At 49.6% G+C, this 22,434-nt stretch overlaps 1 protein-coding gene across 1 annotated transcript in view; it reads left to right on the top strand.

Annotated features, from left to right (window-relative positions):
* Adam12 (ADAM metallopeptidase domain 12) overlaps positions 1-22,434 on the top strand; it is a 263,686-nt gene that overhangs the window by 149,908 nt on the left and 91,344 nt on the right. Inside the window, exon 4 of the mRNA XM_048791374.1 lies at positions 14,343-14,419. Within this exon, the coding sequence (XP_048647331.1) occupies positions 14,343-14,419 (77 nt within the window). The remainder of the gene's footprint in view (positions 1-14,342; positions 14,420-22,434) is intronic.

Below are 22,434 nucleotides of genomic sequence, written 5' to 3'. Positions count from 1 at the left end.
GAGGCCTTGGGGTGTTCATTTGAGTGAGTCCTTTTTAGAAAACCCAGCCAAAGTCAGAGATCACCTGCAAAGCAGTCCTACCTGAGCTGAATTTTGGTGCATTAAACTTTAAAGTTCCTTAAAGAAATTTAAGAGAAAACTAACTGACTCTGCTTAACTTACTATAAATGCACCCACAATGTTGATAGGATTCTATGTCAAGAGTTTTACTGCGATATGGCATTCATCACCGCCTGATCAGCTTTTCTGATATTTGAACTTTTACATGTAATGAGAAAATGCTCATTTTATTTGTTCCTTTAGCGTTTATTGTACATCATCTGTGTGTGCATATGGCCCCGTGTGTGAAAATGGAGACACAGAGAGGAAAAGACAAAGTCACTGTCCTCTGAGGATAGGACATTCCCTTGCTCTAAAAGCTGTGGGGGTTTGTTTTAAAAGTATGTGGTAGAGTTAGGCTTTACGTTTGCCATGGAAGTGCTGGCAGGTCACCGTCATTGTCTCAAAGGCCTCTCTTCTCTGCATGTTGCCAACACCTTTCTTTAAGTGGGTTTGGCACCCAACACTTATCAACTGGCACTTCCCCCTCCCGGGAACACAGTGGGATACGCTGCTGCAGACCTCCCAGCCTGCATTGTTCAGCTTTCTGTTGCTGTGACAAAATCCCTGAGAAAAGCATCTTAAAAAGAGGAGGATGAATTTTGGCTCCTGGTTTCAAAGGTTTCAGTCCGTGGTTCTTGGCCCTGCAGCTTTGGGCCTGTGGTGAGGTGGAAGGGCGTGGCAGGGAATGGGGGGGGGAAGCTGGGAAGCAGAGAGATCAAAACGGGGCCTGGTACAAAATACTCCCTTCAGGGCACACCCCAGGGGCCTGTGTCCTCCTGAAGTTTCCACCTCCCAACAGCCCGTTCTGTTAGGATTCCGCCAGTTGATGAGTATATTGATGAGGACAGAGCCTCACCACCCTGTCACCTCCCAAGGTCCCGTCTCTGAACACGGCTGCACCAGGGACCAAGCCTTCACTATATGAGCTTTGGGGGACCTTGCAGATCCAATCAACACAGCCCAGATGAGACCCATAGCAATCCCGCATGGAACATGAGCATATAGGAGTCGTGTCAAAGTCTGGTCAGACTTAGAGGAGAATCATGGGAGTCCTCCAGAGGGGAACCAAGAGGGGAAATGAGCTCAGAGCACTGGCGTTGAGTGGGGCCAGGGGACCCCAAAGGGCTGTTCAGGAACCAGAGGGAGAACCTGGTACGTGGGACAGGGACAAGAGAAGTGGGCATGTGTGGCTGTGAGTCTCGAAGAATGTGGCCCCCCAGTCTGTGTATAAAAAAAAAAAAAAAAAAGGAAGAGAGGGAGAGACAGACAGGAAGAACCCTCCAACCACAGAGAGGCACGAAAGAACTGTCTGCCAGGTATTCTGAATTGAAAAAAGATTTCCAAAAAAAAAAAAGGGAAACTGAACCCCATCTAGCTTGTGTGCATGTTGGGAATGGGCTGGGCCCGGGTCCAGAATTTTAATACCATCATCAGAATGGAATTCCCAGTCAAGATCCTGACCTCAAAGCGGGTCCCAGATCAGTGAACCCCACGGCCCACGCTGAAGCCAGCCCCAAAGTGCTCCAGGGGGAGGTTTTCATGGCCCAGACGACACGAGATACCCCGGCAAGGAGATAATAAAAAGCGCCATAAAAATAGTAAGGATCAGCCCCAAGTCCAAATCACAAACCAAACAAGGAACACAGCCCCTGTCAGCAGGCATCTGTGGAAAAAGAAACAAGAGAGTCGGTGCTTCCAGGAACACGAGATGATAGAAAAACCAGGGGAAACAGTTAAGAGGACAGAGCAGGTCTGACAGAATTGCCACCATTAAAACACGTTTTAAAAACAGGAAAGAAACAAGGTTTAGGCAGAATATCCTGAAAATGTGCCTGAACTGAAGAAAGACATGAATCTTGAAGAAAATGCACCAAATCCCAGGCAGGAACAAAGGTGAACCCCCTGTTCCAGGATGGGTCACAGAGAGACGGCAGAGCATCAGGAAGGAAGCCCTGAAACCACGTGGGACAGATATTTTCTGTTGAAGCAACCGTAGATTCCCAGCCACGGCCATGGAACTGAGCTTCAGGGAGCCAAGGATAAATTATTGTCACCCTCAATTTTATACTCAAATGAATTTACAAAAATAAGAGTGAAATAGACATTTTTATGTAAAAAGGAGATTTACTTCTCTTCTAGCCTAACAAAGAATATCTACCCAAAAAATAACTAACAAAGAATTCTTAGTAAGAAGCGGGGAGCTGGGGCAGGATGTCAAAAGCAATCATAAGCAAAATAATTGCATGTGAATAAGTCCAGACAATCCATTTAAAATAATAATTAAAACAGTAATGACTAAATTTGTTGTTCTGAAACATGATAAAAAATAGATTCAAAAGTTTAAGAATTTCCATTGTTCTGGAGGATAATAGACATACTAATTAGATTTCAATAATTAAAGTATGTCTTTGGCAACTTTAAGCATAACCCTTTAAAGAACAGAAAGGCAGAGTATAGAATTCCGAATAATAATGAATAAAAAAAGGTGCATCCATCAGTAGAGAGCAGGAAAGAAAGAAGAGGAGAAGAAGAGCAGAGTGAACAAAACAAAATAACAAGATAAAAACGAGACAGCATATTCATCTCATTACTGTTCGTTAAAATGAATTATCTCCTTAGAACTTAAAATAAAATCCAGCTGCATAATTTTTACAAGACTCACACCCCACCCCAAAAACAAAATGCTTGTGACAGGAAAGGAATGGGAACAAGAAAGGACTGATGAATCTCAGCCCAGGAAAGCTGCCTTGGTCTAGGGACGTCAGATAAGCTCAATCTTGAGGCAACCATGTCACCACTAGGGACCAAGGGATCACAATGTCCTGATAACAGAAATCACTCAAAAGGGCGGACAAGACCAGGAAACTATAGGTACCAGCAGAAGAGTCTCCAAATATGTTTAAAAACAATTAATCTAGGTTAGTTAAAGGTTTTTATAAAATCTAATGACCCCATTAAAAACTAGGTGTTGTGGGCTGAATCTGATTTCCTTCTTAGTTATGTTTACTTAAAGAAAAAAGAGAAAAACTCCTATATCAATGGAACTCTTGAACTTAGCAATTTCGAGAGAAAATTCTCTAAATATACAGTTGATATAACTTATTCATAATGCAAGACACTAAAAATACCTTGACATTCTCACAACAAAACAGGAGACTTAAATATGTCTCTCTCGGAAATGGAGATTTTAAAAATGAGCAGAAATTACAAGAGGAAGACAAAAGAATTATGAGAAAGCATTAGTTAAACCAAAAACTGCTCATCTGAGTATGTTAATAAAACCATTAACAAAACATTTATGAAATTAATCAAGGAAAAAATTCTCAAACAATTTTAGGGATGCTAAGAAGGATACAGCTATTGCTAAATAGAGATCCTTACAATCGTGAGTCTTTATCAACATATTATTTTCTTAAAAATGTAAATTGTTAAAATTGGTTCACAAGGAAAAAGAAAAATTTTAATCTTACTATATAAAGAAATTAAATTGAGTATTTAAAAATTCTACCCATAAAAATAATACCAGGTGAGTTTTACCAAATCTATAAGAAATAAATAGCTCCTGAAAAAGGAAGCAAAGTTTTTAAAGTAGAAGAGGAACTAGCAAAATTAGAGAAAGAATAAATAAAAAATGAATCTTTTGAAGTATGAACATAGTTTCAAAAATTACAAGAAGTATAAACTCTCTCCAGCATATATGTTAAAAATCCTTTAAGAAGAAAGTAAGGATCCGTAGCATTGATCTATCTTAAAATGTCATTCTGTACATTAATAGCTTCAGATGAGCGGTGTTATTATGCTTGGTGCTATTTCTTCTACTATAATATTATTAGCAATTATACTCTTTCATATATAGGTTCTAGTAGCTTGTGTGGGTGGGGATGTTTCTGGTGTCTCCTCTCTGCCCCATAGAGCCTCACAGAGCATCTTCATATAAGAGGTTTTCAAAAAATGATTCACCTGGCCATTTCAGCATCTGAGGTGATGCCATCCGGAATTCGTCCACGTACCCATTCATTCACCCAGAGCTCATGGACATGGAATAAAATGTATCCTCAGCATTAATCAAGGAAAAAAATTCTACTAGAGAGGCATGGCATTTGAAAGACATAAAAACAAGTATGTTTTAATGCACCTGCTATGATAAGAAGTGTGTGCAAAGGAACAGTTTTAACTCCTGGGAGTCAGTTCACTGAGGAAGGGACATTTATCTGGCTGTATAAAAGTGGGTAAAGAAGAGTGAGGTTGGCATGAAATCCTCAATCCTGAGGAGTTTGGACTTTCTCTTACTGGAAGTCTGGGAACCAGGAAGAGGGCTCACACAGCAGAATGACGTGTTCAGTTCTGTGCTTCGGGGACTCAGAGCAGAACAACAAGATTGGGAGGAACATCACAGACAGAAGGCAGGATTCGTCAGGGGCCTGCTGTGGTCGATGAAGAGTCCGTCCATAGACACAGCCTGGTGTAGACAGAACGGTCCAGATGCTTAGAGGAGCGTGAGAGGTCAGGCCTGGTGGTGGGCGAGGGGAATGTCAGCAGGAGGGTGCTGCCTCCACCTAAGCCGGGAGAGGGGCAACGTGGTCCTCACTAGTGCCATTGAGAAGCAGCTACTGGCTGGAAGGCAGAGAGGACATGAGCCCTGGTGTGTCTGTGTCAGAATGGCAGGGACAGTCAGGCACAGGACAATCAGGCAGGCAGGTCACCACAGGAGAAAGACGGAGGCCAACCTGGGATCTGAGGACTCACCTCGTACATAATTGACAGTGCCACAAGTTCACACTTGACTTTCTATTTTTTTTTCTAAGATCTTATTTAAAATATATTTTTAGACTTGGCACCGAGGCTACCTCCACAAAGCAAATTGTTATTCCAAAAATTAACTGAAAAAGGAGCTCCTAGAGGAAGCACCTGTCTGCCGACAGGTTCAGATCCTCCAAATACGCACTAGGGCAGGGAAGGGTGCTCACCGAACGTGACAGATCTAGAACATGTAAGATGTGCTGCTAAAGTTATTTCTGCAGTTTTCTGTTTTCTGCTTTAATCTGCCTTATTTTCTTCTTAAGCACCAACCCTCCCTCCCCCCACACACTGCTTCATTGCTCATCTGAGAGGAAAAATGCAATGGGAGTAAAGAAGCAGCAGAAATACAGGGCTCGGTAAACGAGGGTCCAAGAGCGGCGGTTCTGTTTTGGATATGGATTGCAAAGCTGAAGTCTGAAAATCAAGGTGTCTTAGAATACAGCCAGGATATAAGGTTCCAGAATCTTAGTAGCCACCATCTTCATAAGGGGAGCTCTGTACTTTTCTGTGATTGATGCACATACAGGGGCAGGGGTGTCTCCTTCTCCTTATTTCTCCGTGAGGTGACTGTGAAAGCCTCCTTCCCCAGGAAGGGTCCCAAGGCATGATCTAACAAGAGTAGATGGAGAGGGTACCAGAAATTGCCAGGAGCTTCCCTTCTTTCCAGGCCCAAGCTGGTATCCTCTACAGAATATGCCCCAAGCCCCTTTGCAAAGGCAATGAAGCCAAAGCTGTATTCTGTTCTTCAATGGACTCCTTGAATATATATCCTCAGTAGGTGAAGCAACTGGAGAAGGGATTGATTGACACCACCAAGCCCTTGCAAACAATAGCACATTTGCTTTTCTATTTAGAAAAACAGTGGCTCTTCTTTCCACCCAGCAGCTACCTCCTCCCATGCCTTGAGTGCCACCCCAAGCCACCAGCCAGGTTACTGGAAAGATGAGGCATGAACAAGAGTGTTCACTCTGCAGAGCCCCCGGCCTGAACAGCTGGTCCTTAAGCCCAGGCCAAGGCCTGGCCTTGCTGTTGGTGCACAAGAGACAGATGCAGCCTGGGCTTTTGTTCTTATTGAACCAGGCTGGAAAACAAAAAGAAATTTGCTGACTCACTCATCCATCCTCCACAGTCAGCCCCTACTGCGTCCTCCTAAAAGTTATGTGTAAAGTAAGAACCACTTTGGCTACAGCGCATTTGCCGTTGTTGTTTTTAATATTTTAAACATCAGTGTAAGCTGTTGACTCAGAGTAGTGGCTGATTTTAATTTTGGAATTGATCTCTTGTCCCTTCTCTCTGTTACCCTGACAGGATAAAGTATTTGTGACTTTGTCCTTCACTGGCCACATGTAAGGGAGGATTATGTTTCATATTGTCACTTCTAATAATGCCAATGGGAGACAATACACATGACATTTGTGCTATTTAAATCCCCCAAACAGCTCTGGGGAAGCTGGAGTCCTCATCCAGGGTGGCCCCCAGATGCCCCCAGCCCTGGTGGAAATGCTTCTCTGCAGTTAACTGAACCACAGGCCTGTGCCAGGCCCGCGCCTGCCACTGAGAGCAGCAGGGATTAGAACCAGACTAGGAGACTCACTGGGGCCGGGAGGAGACCAGCATCACCCAATAGCCACAGCAGAATCCCCGCGGAAGACCCAGAACGAAAGGTCCAGGGGGGCGATTCCGGACCTACGGGTCACGACGGCTGAGTGGCAGAGAGGACCGACCAGCCAAGTCTGAGGGTTGAGGAGACATGAACCAGGAGAAAGAGAAACTTCTAGACCCGAGCAGAGTTATCCCGGGGCGCGGAGGCTGGGTGTGGGTGTTGACAGAGGCCTGAGTGTACAGGACTTGGAGACCACATGACAGACTTGGTCTTGATAAAGGAAACATGGGCAACCATTAAAGGGTGTCCTCAAGGGGGTTTAGCAACCACATGGGGCTCTGAAAGGACACCTGTGGGTGCAGTGTGAGGAGTAGTCAGAGCGCAGGATCAGGCAGGTCCTGTGGGAACGCCAGAATCCGTGGTGAGGGGAGCTGCCCAGGGCCAGGTGTGCGGAGATGTAGAGGAGGGAGAACGCCCACTGTGCGTGTGACACCACCCAAGGCGTTCCGTGTCCCGGGTGTCCCCTGTGCTTCTGCTTGGGAGAAAGTAGTGACAGCATTTGCCAGGAGAGATGTCAAAAGGGACCAGAGTTAACCAAGGCTGAACCATCTGGGAAGGTGGGTTCAGTATTTTGATGGAAATGGTTGATGGGTGACAGCCTGGGCGTTTCCATGGCAACTGCTTCCTGTGAAGCAGCAGTACCTTGGGCAATTGGCTTGGACTCCACATGTGAGACAAATGGACATTTGTCCATTGCAGCTAGAGAGCCTCTGAAGAGAAGAGGGGTGGTTCTGGATTGACAGGGAAGCACACCAGGCGTGAGCCGGCTCATCATCACATTCCAAAGACGGTCTGAGATGCGTGGGTTTCCCATCACTGAGCTCCACGCTCCTTCCCCAGCTCTTCCCGTTGCCCCCTCTCTGACCACAAACCTCCATGCTAACTCCTCTCCCCAGCTTCCCAGATCCACAGGACTTCCGCCTCCCCCGCTCACCCTGCACCTCAGACTTCACATGGAGATGCCTTGACCCCCACTCCACCCACTTCCCACCTCACCTAGTCTCAATCCAGACTCCTCCTGCCAAATGACCCTTCTAAAACATGTATGTCATCACTCTTACATTTTTACCTCGATCCTCCTGAATTACCAAAGGTTCCCCGCAATACCTTCTCGATCAAGTCCAAATTTCTAGACTCCCCATTGACAGCGGTGACACACCCACCTTTCCATGCTTGCATTCAGTCACCCACCGAGGAGCCTGATGGGGTTGACGGTGTGTCCGTATCACAGCTGATGTCTGTGAGGAGCACGAGCGCAGGTCCTGTACGCAGCCCCTTCAGAGGTCGACTTGTCCATCCTCACCCCAGGTCAGCCCTTGCTATTTTATACCCCGACCAGGAAACTGAGACATGGAGAGTAAAGTAAGTAGGCCACACCCACAGCTAATGAGGGTTCCAGCCCTGTGGTCTGACTCTAGAATCTGAGCTCCTGGGCGCTGTGACACGCTGCCTCTAGTCGCCTGGACAGAGCAGGGTGTCGTGCTGTGTGTCTGTCCCTGATGCTTACTGTAGCAAGTCTGTAAAGTCAGTGGTGAGGACTCGGGGGCAAATGGAGTTCATTGACCAAGGGAGTCCCTGGGGAGCGTCCAGGGGAGAGCAGAGGGTGTCTGACTGAACAAGTCCTGGAACAGGAAGAGAGGAGAGGCCGGAGCAGCCCCCTGGGAATTCACAAGTATGTCGTCATTGCTGCAGGGCCCCCTGAGCTCAGATGGGCAAGGTCCCAGGGCCTCTGTGGTGCTGTAGGAGAGTGGGAGGGGGACATGCCCCTTCCTCAGGGAACTCACAGGCTGACAACAGATGGCAGAGTGCGCTGTGACCAGAATGCGGTGGGGGCCGGGCAGTGTCAGAGCCCAGCAGGCTCCAGAGGACCTGCAGGATGTGGTGACTGTCCATCCCCAAAGAGAAGACCTGAGCCAGACCTGGGGCAGCAGCTGTGGGAGTCAGGAGCATGGCAAGGACGTGCCTGTGTCACCACATCCCAGGTCCAGCACTTACCTGGCCGTGAGATATGCAGGAGAGACTGGGAGACAGGCAGGCCAGGCGAAGCCACTGCCCCGTGGGAGATCAAGTGCACAGTACTTGCCTTTCTTACCCAGTTCCTTCCGAAATCCCTCACAGGTCACGATGACAGATGAGAACATGAGCCGTGGCCAGGAAGGCCCACAAGTAAGCTGACCACCAGGCTCTCGAGGCTGCGTGTCTTGATTGAACAGCGGCTGGCCCCTTAGGTCTTCTGCCCCTGCCCACCACCCCAACCCACCCTTGCCCCTCAAGGATCTTCAGAAAATCTACACAGCACTCAAAAAGATGGGGAGCTGGGAGTGCGGAGCCAGAGAGAGAGAGGGAGAGAGAGAGCAAGCGAGAGCAGAGCCAGTCGCCCCCTCGTCCAGGGCGTCCATTTCTCTCTCCGTCCACCCATTCATCCAGCAAGGTCACATTGAGCAAACATTCATGGGAGGAAAACAGTGGGTGGAAAATAGGCCCCACAGCATCCTGGGTTAATGGGCCTTCCACGTTGGTAGCAATACTTTACACATCACTGTGTTTCCCTGAGTTTTGTTTATTCAAGCCACAAAATCCTGGGAAATTAAGCACCTATTCCATGTGAGCCTCGACGCAAGGCTCCACCTCTGGGTGGGTCTCGTGGTGTCTCAGTGGTCGGCATCCTGCTTCCAGGGATGGTCTCCTTGCAGGGAGGTCCCGAGAACGCCAACAGGATTTCTTAAGCTTGTGTTCCCTGGTGCAGAATTCCAGCACAGCGATACAACTCAAAGGGCCCGAGGTTTGTTCTGTACAGTCTTCAACTAGGCCTGGTTCTTGTTAGAGCTGTGGAGCAGAGATGGCCGGGAAGCATGGGTGTGGCGACTGCTCCTTAACCATCCTGTCCTGCGCAGGCACAGGGCCAAGTACGGGGTAACAGCTCTGCAGGCACCTGGGCTGCTTGAGTGCCTGTCACCGTGTTTGAGTCCCAAGCAAACATGTCATCTGTTCCGCACAAGGGGACAAAGGCTTGACCACAGTCGTGCTGAAATGCAGGCCACGTGCCATCTACCCCCCATGTCTGCTCTGAGTGTGCAGATGACCTCACTGTCCTGCCATCCCTGGAGGGACATCATGAGGAGGCGCAGTGGATATTGCAAGTCTGCATTTTATATGTAAGCTTTTCTTTTCAGAAGAAGAGATGCTCATGAGGGCTGTGTTCCCAGCAAGGAGGGTTGGAGGGGTGCTGTCTGGCCTGGAGTCAGAGGCTGGATTGAGGTCCTGTCCTGCCATCCATTGCCTCTGTGACCTTTGTTGACTGTTCAGCCAACTGGGCCTCAGTTTCCACATCTGTCTGTTCAGGGTAGAATCTGGCTGGAAGAGCAAAGTTGGCCTCAGATGGCCCACAGTTTCCTTCTGGCTAAAGCATCTTATGATCCAAGCGCTGAATTCAGGTAGTTTGCCATGTGGCTTGTGGCAGGGGTGAGGACCCCTCTGAGCCCCCAGAAAAACAGCACTGAAAATATGTTCTCTCAGCAGAGTCTCTCACAGACTTGTCTGGTCACAGTCCTTTGTAATCACAAGGTTGGGCCATTTTTGTTACCACTTTAGCACATAAAATTCCCTTCTTTCTGGTCCACTGAGAGTTGAGTAACAGGAGCTTGTTCTGACTTCCCACAGGGCATACAGTTGAGGGCTATCAATTTTCAAGTTCAAGAGTTCTTATTCCATCTTCTTCTTACCCAGCATTATATTTGATTGATAGTATTAAACAGAAGGAAAATGTATTTTACTGGAGTGGGGAAACGCATTAGGTTAAATAGTAAGTATATAAAATACATGGTTAGAGGCTTTGCAAAGGGAAAGGTGTAATTTTGTGGTTATGCGTGCTTGGCGCTCCTCTCCACGCCGGGTCTTGTTGGTAGAGATAGAATGCAGTGCATCAGCAGAATAAAGCCAAGTAGGCTGTCCTCATGGGACAGTGTTTTGTCCAGCAATGGCTTTAGAGAGATGAGCAGAACAAAAAGACCACAGGGCTTGTTGTCTTTGGGGGCATCAGAGAGAGGAAGGATTCGGGCCAGGAAGTGTGGAGAGCAGAGGCCACAGTTCGCCAGCAAGGGCAGTGATGATCAGCAGGCCCTGAGGCACAGAACTCCTCTGGCACGATGCTGCCTGCCATGTCACCCACTGGTGTGGCACCTCCAGACCCAATAGGCCAAGTGTCCATGAGTTCAGGAGACCCGCTTGGCTCCTGCCTCAGCCTCAGTGTGTGGAGACGACCTGGCCTGATACAGGTGCACACTGGGCATGGTACTGCCCTCGTGGCCCTCTCTGCCTCTGCCCCTTCCCTGGAGGTCATGACCCCTTACAGGGACAGAAAGTGTCTCCTTCACTCCCACAGATTTCCCTGGTATGACAAGCACATTGTTCAGAACTATGCCATGATCCACTCACTGCGTGATAAAAACCAAATCACATCTGTTCCCATTTGGTGAGTCCTGTTGAAAAGAACTACATTTCCGGAAGTTGGAGTTATCCCAGAGACTCTTCAGTTAGAGCCGTAGTAATTGTGCTTAGTAATCTTAGCAGTGAATCCCTGATGGAGTGACAATGGGCGTATCAGTCCATGTCCGAAGGTACCAGAGTGGGATCAGCTGAGAAATGATGGCTGACTCCAGTCAAGGGTGGGAGAGGAGAGATGGTTTCCTTTAAGGAACAATTTGTGAAAGCTGCAATCCACTCCCTCTTCTTTCACAAGCAGCCATTCAACCAAGGTGTTGAATTAGAAATTAATTTGATACCAATTTGTTCTTGGCTTCTGCTTTAATGAGCTTATATTTCTGGGTATTTACTTTGAAAGTACATTTGATAAATAATCTATTAAAAATAAATTGAGATTGAAAATAGATGAGTTTGAGATTTCAGAGGTCAGTAATTAAGATTATTGTCACTTAATGCAAAAAAACCACTAAAGATTATTGTCATAATTTGATTTTTAATTTTTAAGCAGTATCTAGCTGCCAATACTGCCATGTCATATTTTTCTAAGATGGGGGAACTTCTACATTGGACCCCAAAGGTCAGCAACAGTCAAACCCCAGGCAGTGATTCTGGGAGGGAGGGCAGCCCTGGCACCTGAACTCCAGCGGCCGATGACTTGGAATTGTCCTCAGTCTTCATGTGCCTATAGTGTCCCTAGGGCTGAAATCCCCTCCAGAAATCCACGGGGCTGAATCTGCCTGTGGTGCAGAGCCTGGGAGCTGTGAGACCCCTCTGGTGCCCTGAGGTGTTGCAATCCAGTTATGGAATTGTTTGGAGAATCACCACTGTGCCTCCCATAGGCAGGTGACCAAGAGTCGTCTAGAGAGGGGAGACACAGGAGCGTCCCAAAGCATCTCGCACAGGTGTCGGGAAGCATGCTGGCTGCAAGGGCTGCCCTCCCTTCTGGCGTGGGGGATGGCTGATGTGACTGCCACCCTCCCAGTATCCCATGCCCAAGCCACATGCTCACAAAAGAGGCCAGACTCACTGGGGGCGGGGGGGGGGAGGGTAAGGGCACTGTGAGTACCACACCCCTGCCCCTGCATCCTCAGCCAGGATGAACTCAGCCCATCCCTGATCTGCCAACCCTCTCACCACCACTGCCCACTGCCTTGAAATGTGCTTTCCCTCTACTGGCTATGTGCTGTCCTGCCCTCTCCTTCCCTTGCCGGCCTTGGCCCCTGGACACCAGCCATCACACTCCCCAGTATGCTAGGGAAAGACCCAAAGAGGAGCCCAGAACACTTGTGCTGTTGGCAATTGATATGATCAACAAGAGAAAACCCAAACTGTCCAACTGATCAGATGGTCCAGCAAGGTGCCCGATATAAGATCACCTTACAAAACCCAACACTTCCCTTTACATTAAAAACCATCTATAAGGCAGAATAGGAAAAAAGATCTTATAATAATATTGACAAAGCTACACAGTACCTATGCATAAACTTAAAAACTTTCTCATCGCTGCATGTAAAAATTGTTCTTGACCAAAGGGCATAAAGAGGACCCAGTTAGAAGGAGAGGCTCACCTTGTACATGAACAGGACAGACCTCTATTGTGCAAACACAGGTTCTTACCAATGAAAGAACCCAGAAAGGAGGCCAGGTATTGTGTGCTTCTATGGCTATGAAATGACGGAACAGGAAGATCCGGAGCCAGGCTGGGGAGGGACAGGGGAGGAGCTGCTGGAGGGTTCCGCGTGGACATGGGGAGATCCGTGGTGGGCATTCATCTTAAATTTAAATGAGAACTCATTCTGTCCGATATCAGAGTGTCATATAGAACAGTCGTGATTGAAACACTGGAGCATTGGCACAGGAACAAACCAATGGGGGTTTGCCTCAGTAGACTCCCGGGCCCCAAAGTGGAGCCGCAGACTTATTGTGGGTATTCAGCGTGTGCCAAGGTAGCACCCTAAATCAGGAAGGACAAGTGGCAATGGGAACAGCTGGTGCTTGTTTTGTAGGGGAAAGTAGGATTCCAACCTCACACTTCCAGGTATTGCATAAACTCCAGAAAGATTAAAGAGCTAATTACCAAGACTATAAAAACAAGAAAATAAAGAAGGAAGTATCTGTGACCTTCAGGAAGCCATCTTTACCAACACACAAAATTCAGAAAGAGAAAGATGGATAGCCTTGAATTTACAAAAAGCAGTAACTCTCAAGACGAGAAAATGTCATGAGCAACGAAAGATAAAAGATACTTCCCGCGTAATAACAGGTACAGTATTAATATTCTGGATTATAAAGAACTTCTGAATCAATAAGAAAAAGTCAAAGTAACAAATCTCCCCACAGCTCCCTCCTTTCGTCACCTTTCAGATGACCCCCAAATCTTGTCCTCCACTTTGTGACGATCATCTTCAGCCCCTTCTTAAGGTGTCATCTGGTTTCTTCCATCACTCAAACTGGGCCTTTATTCTTAGCAAAGCCAAGGTAGTCTCTGCTGGGCAGGACAACTGGCCACTAAGTTCCGTCCTCGTGAGTGAGAGAGCCTTTTGCTGAGATGGAAACAGCCTGAAACCCTCGGGGACCTTGCGGGCAGCCGGCTTCCAGAGAACCTGGGGAGGAGCACTGGATGTGCTCAGTGGCCCCTTCATGGGCGCTACAGCATGACCCGTGTCCAGCAGTGAAAGTGAGCTGGATTCTGGATGGACATCTGTCTTCACTAAGGAGGCATCCCGCTGTGGTTCTCTCTGCAAGCGGGACATTAGGCACGTCCCAGGGCGCTTTTGTCTTAGAGGAGCTTCCTGTTTTGCTTTCCTGATGAGAGACTTTCAACTCTCACTCGGGTATTCGGTGCAGCCCCTCTTCCATTTCTCCCCACCCCCCTTCCTTGCCTGTGCTTTCCTGTTTTCACGAGCCATAGATTTGGGCCTCGATCTACTTTGCTTCACAGGTGCTGAAATACCTCGCTGCAGTTCTTCCTCTCATTACAAAAGACAATTGATATGAGGGTCAGATGACCATGTCAACGTGACTTGTTCTGCCCTGGATTCTGTAAAACAGTCTGCATCGGGGCTTCCCTGTAGCACTTCAGAGGGGCAAGAATGGAACTGATGAATCTTAAAGCCCGATTATTAATCTCTAAGTAAATCACGTGCCCCTGGCTCGGTCACATTGGGCTTAGCATTGAATGTGTCAGAACAAAGACATTCTACAGCTCAAAACAAGTGGAGGATTAGAGGCCATTGGCTTGAAAGTGGGCAAAAAGCATTCTGAGTGACCCAGCCTTCTCCCCTGTCCCTTTCAGGGTCACTGTTACTACCATGGACATGTGCAAGGATACGATGATTCCTTGGCCAGCATCAGTGCCTGTTCTGGTCTCAGGTAAGTACCATGACCACGGTGGCTCTCGTCTTAAGTACCCCCATCACAGACCACCCCTGTCTCTTGCCATTCCCTCTAAAGCACTGAGAGTGAGTGACAGGGCCTCGCATGCCAGGCACCCCCCCCCCACCCAGACAACAGGGAGGGGCCCTGGTCTGTTCATAGCAGCACAGGGCACTGGGGTCTTAGCTTCTTGTGACTTGCTCCTTTTGAGTGCTGTCCTCAGGCCTGGTGGGCTGAGGGCCACTCAACTAGTGAGTTTCCGCACCGGAGCATCGTGTAAGTTATCTTTCATTTTCCTGGCTCTGACGCTTCAACATTCCCGCTGTGAGAGATTGGACATTAGGTATTAATGTTGAAGCTGCTGACTTAATAAAAATTGTAAAGGGCCTCTTCTCATTAGGAAACAAAATAAAAGAACTAATTTAACAGTGACCTGGGTGAGTTGCATACAGGCACATGGGTAGGGGCTGCTGCTGGGCTGTGGGCACAGTGCAAGAAATAATTACCTTCTGCGGCTGGAAGGCCAACCCTGGGCATGACTCACAGCTCCGGTCCTTGCAAATCACAGTAGTGAGCCATCAGCTGGCTCTTATGCTCCCCGGGAAAACCATTTGTCTGACAAATATCCAGCCGCCTCAGCCTTCTTACTGGGCTTATTTATTGAGTTTGTGAAGTAACAGCCTGTATCCTCAAATCCCAGGGTGGTTTGGGCACTGGCACCAGAGTGTGGTTGTGCAAGAGGGGAGGGAGGGGCTGCAGGAAGGGGCCAGCCAGTCAGAAAGCAGGACTGTGCCTGCACATGAGCAGCCACCCAGACGTCTGTGAGTTCCCTGCGGGACTCAGAGAAGGGGACACTGCTCAGCACATAGGTGCACATGGCCACATAGCTCGCCTCACACACACAATAAAACACAACACCGACGAGGGAGTGCACACACGTGTATAACAACACAACATACATATACCACAGATAATATAATGTGGCACAACATAGAGCATGTCACACACGGTACCACACACACATACATGCACACGTTGGTGAACTTCTGCAAATGTGAGCATGGCAGTGACTGCAGTGGCGGTTGTCACGGCTTCCAACAAAGACAGAAGCCCTCATGAGGCTGGCAGGGGTTGGGCCCTGTAGAAACCTGCACGTCAGTCCTGACGCGTAGCAGGCATGCGCACTCTTGAGTGATGGATGATGGGCGTGGCTGACTGGGGAGGAAGTGAGGAAATGACACTCCCAGACGGGGCAGGCTGCCGAGGGTTGGGGAGCATGGGATCCACTTAGTGTTTGAAGGTACAGAGGAAAAGCCTGGGTACTGAGGGGGCACAACTAAGGGGTGGCTCCATCCTGTGCACATGAGACTTGAATGAAGGTAAAGGAGAAGGGAAAGGGGGCCAGCAGGGGAGGCCTGGCCCAGGCAGCAAATGGCTGGTGTCCCTGATGGCCCTGGCGGGAGAGCCCCTTTCCTAGGGGGTGCTGGCTCAGCTGAAGGAGCCGGTGCTCCCACTGACCCCTGGCCCCTGCAGCAGCAAGCAAGCTTCTTGTCTACCCACTGCCCACTGCTCACCTTCCAGTAAGAAACGTGGGTGACACCTGTCCTCACACAGGGCTCTCTGCTCGGATGGATGTTCTGACACTCGGCCCCTAGCCCACTCCAGCCCACTCCAGCCCAGAGGCTGGGGGAGCTTCGTTTCCTCACTTCTTCCCCAATGTTTGATATCAGATTCATCTTTTAAGTATTTACTTTGGAATCCAGCCCCTGACTACGATGGGGACCTCAGGAGCTTGAAGCAGAGGTGACATGGCCTGAGGTAAGGTTTCCACCAGGAGCTAGAAGTGAAGTCGGCCGCGGAGGGCAGAACCCAGCCGGGTGCTTTGCAGGGGTCACGGTGAAGGTGGGGCCTGGACAGAGGTGGCGACCGCCGACACTGTGAGCAGCTAGCAGCAGGTTAGGGTGTCAGCTCCTCACGCCTCCAGCTTTGCTAGTGTCAGAAACATGTCCCCGAGGCAGCATGGGTGCAAATACACAAAGGCACCAAGGTCCTGCTACTAGGGCAACGGGAGGAAAACATGGGTAATCTGTGAGCAGCCAGGGTCCCCAACATAAGTACTGGCCCAGAGGAGGAGAGTCTGGAAGTGACAGGTGAGCGGAGGACAACAGGCTCCCTCCAGGAGCCAAGGCCCACGAGGGAAGAAATTGAAACGAGATTCAGCGCTGAGAGGCTGCAGGAATGTGAGGTCCAGCCAGGTTTGGGCTGGGGAAGGAGGGGACAGGGAGGTCTGGGTGGAGGGGATGGAGGGTGGATGAGCCCTCAGAGCACAGTAGAAAGGGTTAGTGTAAAGGGAATGGGGTGGGGCCAGGTTGCAGGGAGTCTGCACCAGCCCAACCCCACAGACAGGGAGCAGGGAGAGGGCAAAGGCACCAAAGAAAAGCAGCGAGATTTTGCCAGGAGATGGACAAATGAGACCCAGGGACACTCGGGAGCAACAGGACCCCTCCAACAATGCACGCCATCAACCCTGGGACCAGTGACCTGTGGGGCATCCTGATGATCTGATCTTCAACAGGTGCTTCCCACAGGAAATCAGATCCTTTTGGGGTAAAGAAAAAAGGGATTTTCCAAGGGATTCCTGATAGCTCCTTCTTACACTCCATAAAACTCTTCATGGACCAGGTCATTGGCTAGTTAGATGAACAGCTGGGTCGTGTGGTCCCAGAGTGAAGTGCATACAGGACAAAGCTGCCCTCAGCACCGTTCAGTTACAACTCCACCCCCAGGCTGCCCCATAGTCCCTCTGTCCCAGGCCTGCTGCCAAAGCTCTCCAGTCCCCCACAAGAGCACAGAAAACTGAGGGTCCCCAGTTCCTCCCACGTGGTAGGGTTGCCTTCTTTGGGCCAACCTGGAGGGTCTGAGTGTCAGCATCCACTTCTGCCCCCAGCACCTGGAGGAGGCTCTCTCCCTGGTGTGTCTCCAAATTTGGTAAAGCATTGTGAGAGTCTCGGGATGGGAACTTCAGGAAGTCATAAGAGTAAGTGCTGGTTCTCTGGTGTTGGCCACCAAAAGAGACTGTGACAGGGTTGGGGAGCACCGTGTGGGCCTAAGGAGCACCTCGCTTGTGCCCCTGAGGATTCCAGTACCCAGATCTTTGTGCCGCTGTACAGAAGCTGCAGACCATACATCAACAGAGAAATTCTGGAGCCGCGCAGTCAAGCTTTACCGTCTGGCTAGTTGAAAATCAGACCTGGGGAAGCTGTATTCCATCAACGGCTCCCTGACAGAGGAATCAATTGGGGCTGGGAGGAAAGGGAGAATGTCTTTATCTACAGTGGCACCAGGCTGGTAGACATTAAGAAAGAACATAGGAATAAAAATGATGTCAAATATGGTGATCTCTGAAAGCCCGTCGAGGCCCAGGGAGGTGGAGTGAAGTGGGCGCCCCAGGGGACGCAGTGGCAGGAACCCCACAGGGTCCAGTTGCTCTGAGTCAAAGCAGGGAGGGAGCTGCCCACACTGCTAGCAGGCTAGCTGGGTGATGGGAGAGCGAGGCGAACTGTCCTGGAATGGACCCAGGGGAAGAGACCAGCAGGTCACCCTGCATCACTTGATGCTTACAGGGAAAAAGATAAAAGGTGGGGCCAGGGGAGACAGAATAGCCCAGCGGAAAGAGGGGTTGAAGAGGACCCTTTTAGAGGAGGGAAGAAATGGGACACGGAAGGAAGTCACAGAAACAAGGCCGGCCATGGGCTCACTCTTACTTTGAAATGACCCCAAGCCAGACACGAAGCTCGCTGTGAGTTACTTGGCCCTATCTCCCGAGTCTCCCCGCCATGCTCCACCAAGGCATTATGGTTTTGGTGTAGCGTTCTTGGTTCTCCTCTCCCTTTCCCGCCTGGCCTCTCAGGGGCTCCCGCTGCTCCTGCCCCCCATATCTAGCGAGTAAGCGCCCGGGCATATGATGCACACGATGCTCCACCACACCAAGTGCACGTGAGCCACCTGTCATGGTGATGGGGAGAGAATCCAGCTCCCAGACTGGAGGACCTGGGACAGATGTCCAGCCCCAGCTGATCCTCCTGGAGCATCAGAGCGCGTTGTCCAGGCATTATGGATACAGGTTGTTTGTAGCGGGTTATTTCATTCTTAAAAGGGGTCACTGACTCATGAACACCAGGTGTGCATGTACACGGACACACAGACGCACTCCCCCACACATGCACATTCATGTGCATCTCACGCCTGCACATACTACCTGGGTGATGATGTCTGGCATACGTCAGACTCTACTTTTCATTCACGTTCCGATCTCTGCTCCAGGAGGGCAGGGGCAGGCATCAAGGCCGTTGTTGTACAGAGCCGCCAGGGGCTCAGCACCCTCAGGGCCTGGTATCTGCTGCAGCCTGGAGCTGGTAAGCCTGGTGCTCCTTCTTGTGACCCTTTAAACACCCCAGCATGCTTGTCACACAGCTTGAAATCACCTGGAGCCCCATCCCTAGATGCAGCAGGTGTCCACCAGCTCTCCCCTCCCCCCCCCCCAGCTCTCCCACTGCCACCTCAAGGGGGAGGAAGAGGCCATTGTGACCTGCTATGGAAGCCAAGAGCAGGTGAGAGGCTCCTTGGTTTACCGAGAGAAGCAGACTGGGCACACGTCTTCCTCACAGTCCTCAGGGATCATAGGCGAAGCCCAGCCTTACCCCACGTCTGCTGACTCCTGGTCCATATTTGTTCCCGTTGCACAATTTGGATTCAGCTCTCCTTTTCAATCCCACCACCCCCTGCCCGAGCAAGCCACCTGCTCCTGCCAGCTGTGTGCAGAGCATGTCCTGCACATGTGTCTTGCTGACTCTGACCCTGCTGTCCTTCTGATCTGGGACAACCTCTCTCCCCAACTCCCATTTGAATTGGAGGGTCCTGTCTTCCATCAAGGCCCAGATCAAATGACCCCTTCTCCATGAAGCTTCCCTGATATCCCCCGCCTCCCCACTGCGTGGTACGACCTTGAATCATCGTGAATAGACTTTATTCACAGGTCCCGCTTCCTGTGGCATAGTTGGCACCTCATGAATACCTGTACACAACCTGTCCTCTGTGTCCTTTCCCTGTCCCCATGCGAGCTGGTTGCTATTCCTTGCTCTGCCTCCACCTACTTTGTAGTGACAGGCTTCAGGCCGGAGAATATTTCTGACACTCTCCTCGAAGCCCCTGGCTGTACGCTGGAACAACCCTGGGGTCTTAGACAGTAAAACAGCACAAAATGCTTTTAAAAAGTCAATTAAATAAACATGTCCAGATGGGGGGGCTCCTTGTACCTGAACACACATTATTGTGCTCCTGAAAGTTTTGCATCAATTTTAACTGTGTCATACGATGTGTACTACACCAACTTTTTTTATAGTAAACAACAATATGACACACAAGGCAGGAAATTTTCTTGCCCCACACTATCAACCTATTTTTCAAGTGTAGAATTGATCAGTGTTACGGCCCATGGAATCTGGGGTTCCTTGAAACTACTACAATGAAACTACTGCTATAATGAAAATAATAATTGGCAACTTAACAATCAGGACAAACACAGTCATTGTAAAATAAGTACTGCATGGACACAGCATTATTGTGTATAATTAACAAATTGGCACATTTAAGAAATCCAAACAGAAGTCTCAGCTGAGAAACCAAAAGGAGAAAAGACTCTTAGGAGGAAAGCAAGAGGGAGGGGAAGAGGGCTGGGAATGAGCATAGCCTTTCTGCGGGGCCAGGCCACCGCCCAGGGTGCCGTGTGACCACTGTCCCCTCTAGAAAGTCAGGCACATGGCGGTGGCCTTGCTGCCACCTTCCTGTCTGCCAGCTGCAAGTTCTGAGAAGGCAGGAAGCAGGGCCTGGACTCTGCTGTGTACTGACCCTCAGGAAGTGTCAGTGGGATAATGTGCTCCACCCACACAACCAAGTGCCAGGAACCCTCCATCCCAGCTAGTCCTCTTTAACATGCAGTAGATCATGTCAAGGAAGAAATTTGCACAGAGTGGAAGTAAAACCAGTTTGACCTTAACCTTTGCCTTCCCGACTCTCTGCTCCGTCACCTCTGGAAGGTTGTTCCAGCAGACACCAACCCCGGGAATGGTCTGAGGCCTTTGGGTGGGGACATCTGGCCCTGAAGTAGCTTGCATCCAGTGAGGCCAGTGATGTGGCCACCAACAGTCACAATCCAAGGGGCAGGTGGACTTACAGGCTCCTGGGACAGGTGTGGAGAAAGATTCAGGGAAGGGTGCAACAGGAGCAGAGTCCTGAAAGCTGGGAATGTGGAGTGTGAGTGACAGGCGGGATCTCAGTCTGCATGAAGGGCATGTGCAATGATGAGCCATCTGAGGCCTAGTGGCCAAGGGAGGCCTAGTGCTGGTGAACGCAGCCTGGAGAGCCTGGCCTCCATGGTCCAGCAGCCCCACCCTCCTTTGTGGCTCCCACTGTCCATCTGCAGATGTTCCCCACTTTGACTAGTCTCCCTCTCTGGGCATACCCCCACCTTCCTTATTCCTGCATTCTTACTCATGGCCACTCACCTAGACCCCATGCTCCCCGCCTCCGTCCTCCCTGCCATTCAAGACCCCTGTTCCATGCCACCCAGCTGCAGGCAGCACTGAACAACTCTGCAGTTGGCATCCAAGGCAGCGGCGCCCTCCCAAGCCTGAGTGCTACATGTCCCAGCAGAAGGCCGACAGCTAGTGTGGCTAAGGGCAGTGAGCAGGCTCAGGAGGCAGGTCCTCTGGGGAACCTCAGCTCTGCCACTGACCATGGGTGGCTCAGTTAATGTCATGAGGCCACCATCACCGACTACTGTACACTGAGTAGCTGGCCCACAAAACTTCTCTCTCTCCATTCTGGAGGCCAGAAGTCCAAGGTCCAGGTGTCCTTGGAGGCTCCAGGTGAGAGTCCCTCCTGTGCCTCTCTCCCAGCTGCTGGTGGCTTCTGCCAATCCCTGTGTCCCTTGACTTGAGCATGTCCCATGTCATTGGTTTTGGGGCTCACCCTCATCCAGAATGGTCTTGTTTTAAGAAACTGAATTTAATTTCAACTCCAAAGAACCTTTGTCCACGTGAGGTTCCATTCACATAGGTACCAGGGATTAGCACTGAAGCATATCTTTTGTGGTGGGGTGGTGACCTTGGGCTGCAGTGACCTTGGGCTCTCTTCATTGTTTTCTCATTAGCAAAATGGGCTCAAGGCTTTATAGGATTTCTGCAAGAATTAGAGAAAAACAATACATTCAAGAGCCTGGCTCATGGGGCGGGAGTGGGTGGGCAGGGGCTGCTAATAACAAACATTTAATATTTAATAACAAAATGTCTCTGGGGGTTGATTAAAGTGTTCTGAAATTGGGGGCAATGTTTGCACCACTCCGTATTCCAAAAGCCACTAAATCACACACTTTAAAGGGGTAAACCAAAGGTATACAAGTTAATGCTCAGCTAAGCTGTTATTTTTAAAAAAGGGGCTCTCTCTCGGGACAGTCTCTTCATAGTTCCTATTGTTACTGAGGATGTGCCAGGACAGGTTTAGTATCCCTTATCCAAGATCCCTGGGACCAGAAGTGCTTCAGATTTACATGCATTTAGAATTCTGAATCCTGGGTGAGGGTGTTCAACCCGTAGACGCTATTCTTAAAATCGTCTCTGAGAGTTCAGACTTCCACTTTTTTCTCACGTGGCTGCCCTGATTGTGAGTTACACTGGAAACAGGAGCCACGGGCAAGGGGACTTTGAGCCTCACATACACATGCATTTGCTGGGGTGATGAGTATTTGTTCTGCTTGCACGTGGGTAGTTCACACAGGCGTGACATTGAGAAAGAGCCTCACGTGTGGACGTGCTCACTGATGTACTACTTACCAAACACATCTGAGGTAGGATAGGATATTACTTTCACCCACGAGCTCCTCCAAAAGAAGGACTAAAATGAAATTTCATTTCATGCCAACTGCATTTCTCACTTATGATTGCCAGTGTGATATT

This window comes from Marmota marmota, unplaced genomic scaffold (assembly GCF_001458135.2).
Source record: "Marmota marmota marmota unplaced genomic scaffold, marMar, whole genome shotgun sequence".
NCBI lineage: Eukaryota > Metazoa > Chordata > Mammalia > Rodentia > Sciuridae > Marmota > Marmota marmota.
The sequence above is the reverse complement of the archived record's forward strand: the minus strand, read 5'-3'. Positions and strand labels throughout refer to the sequence as shown.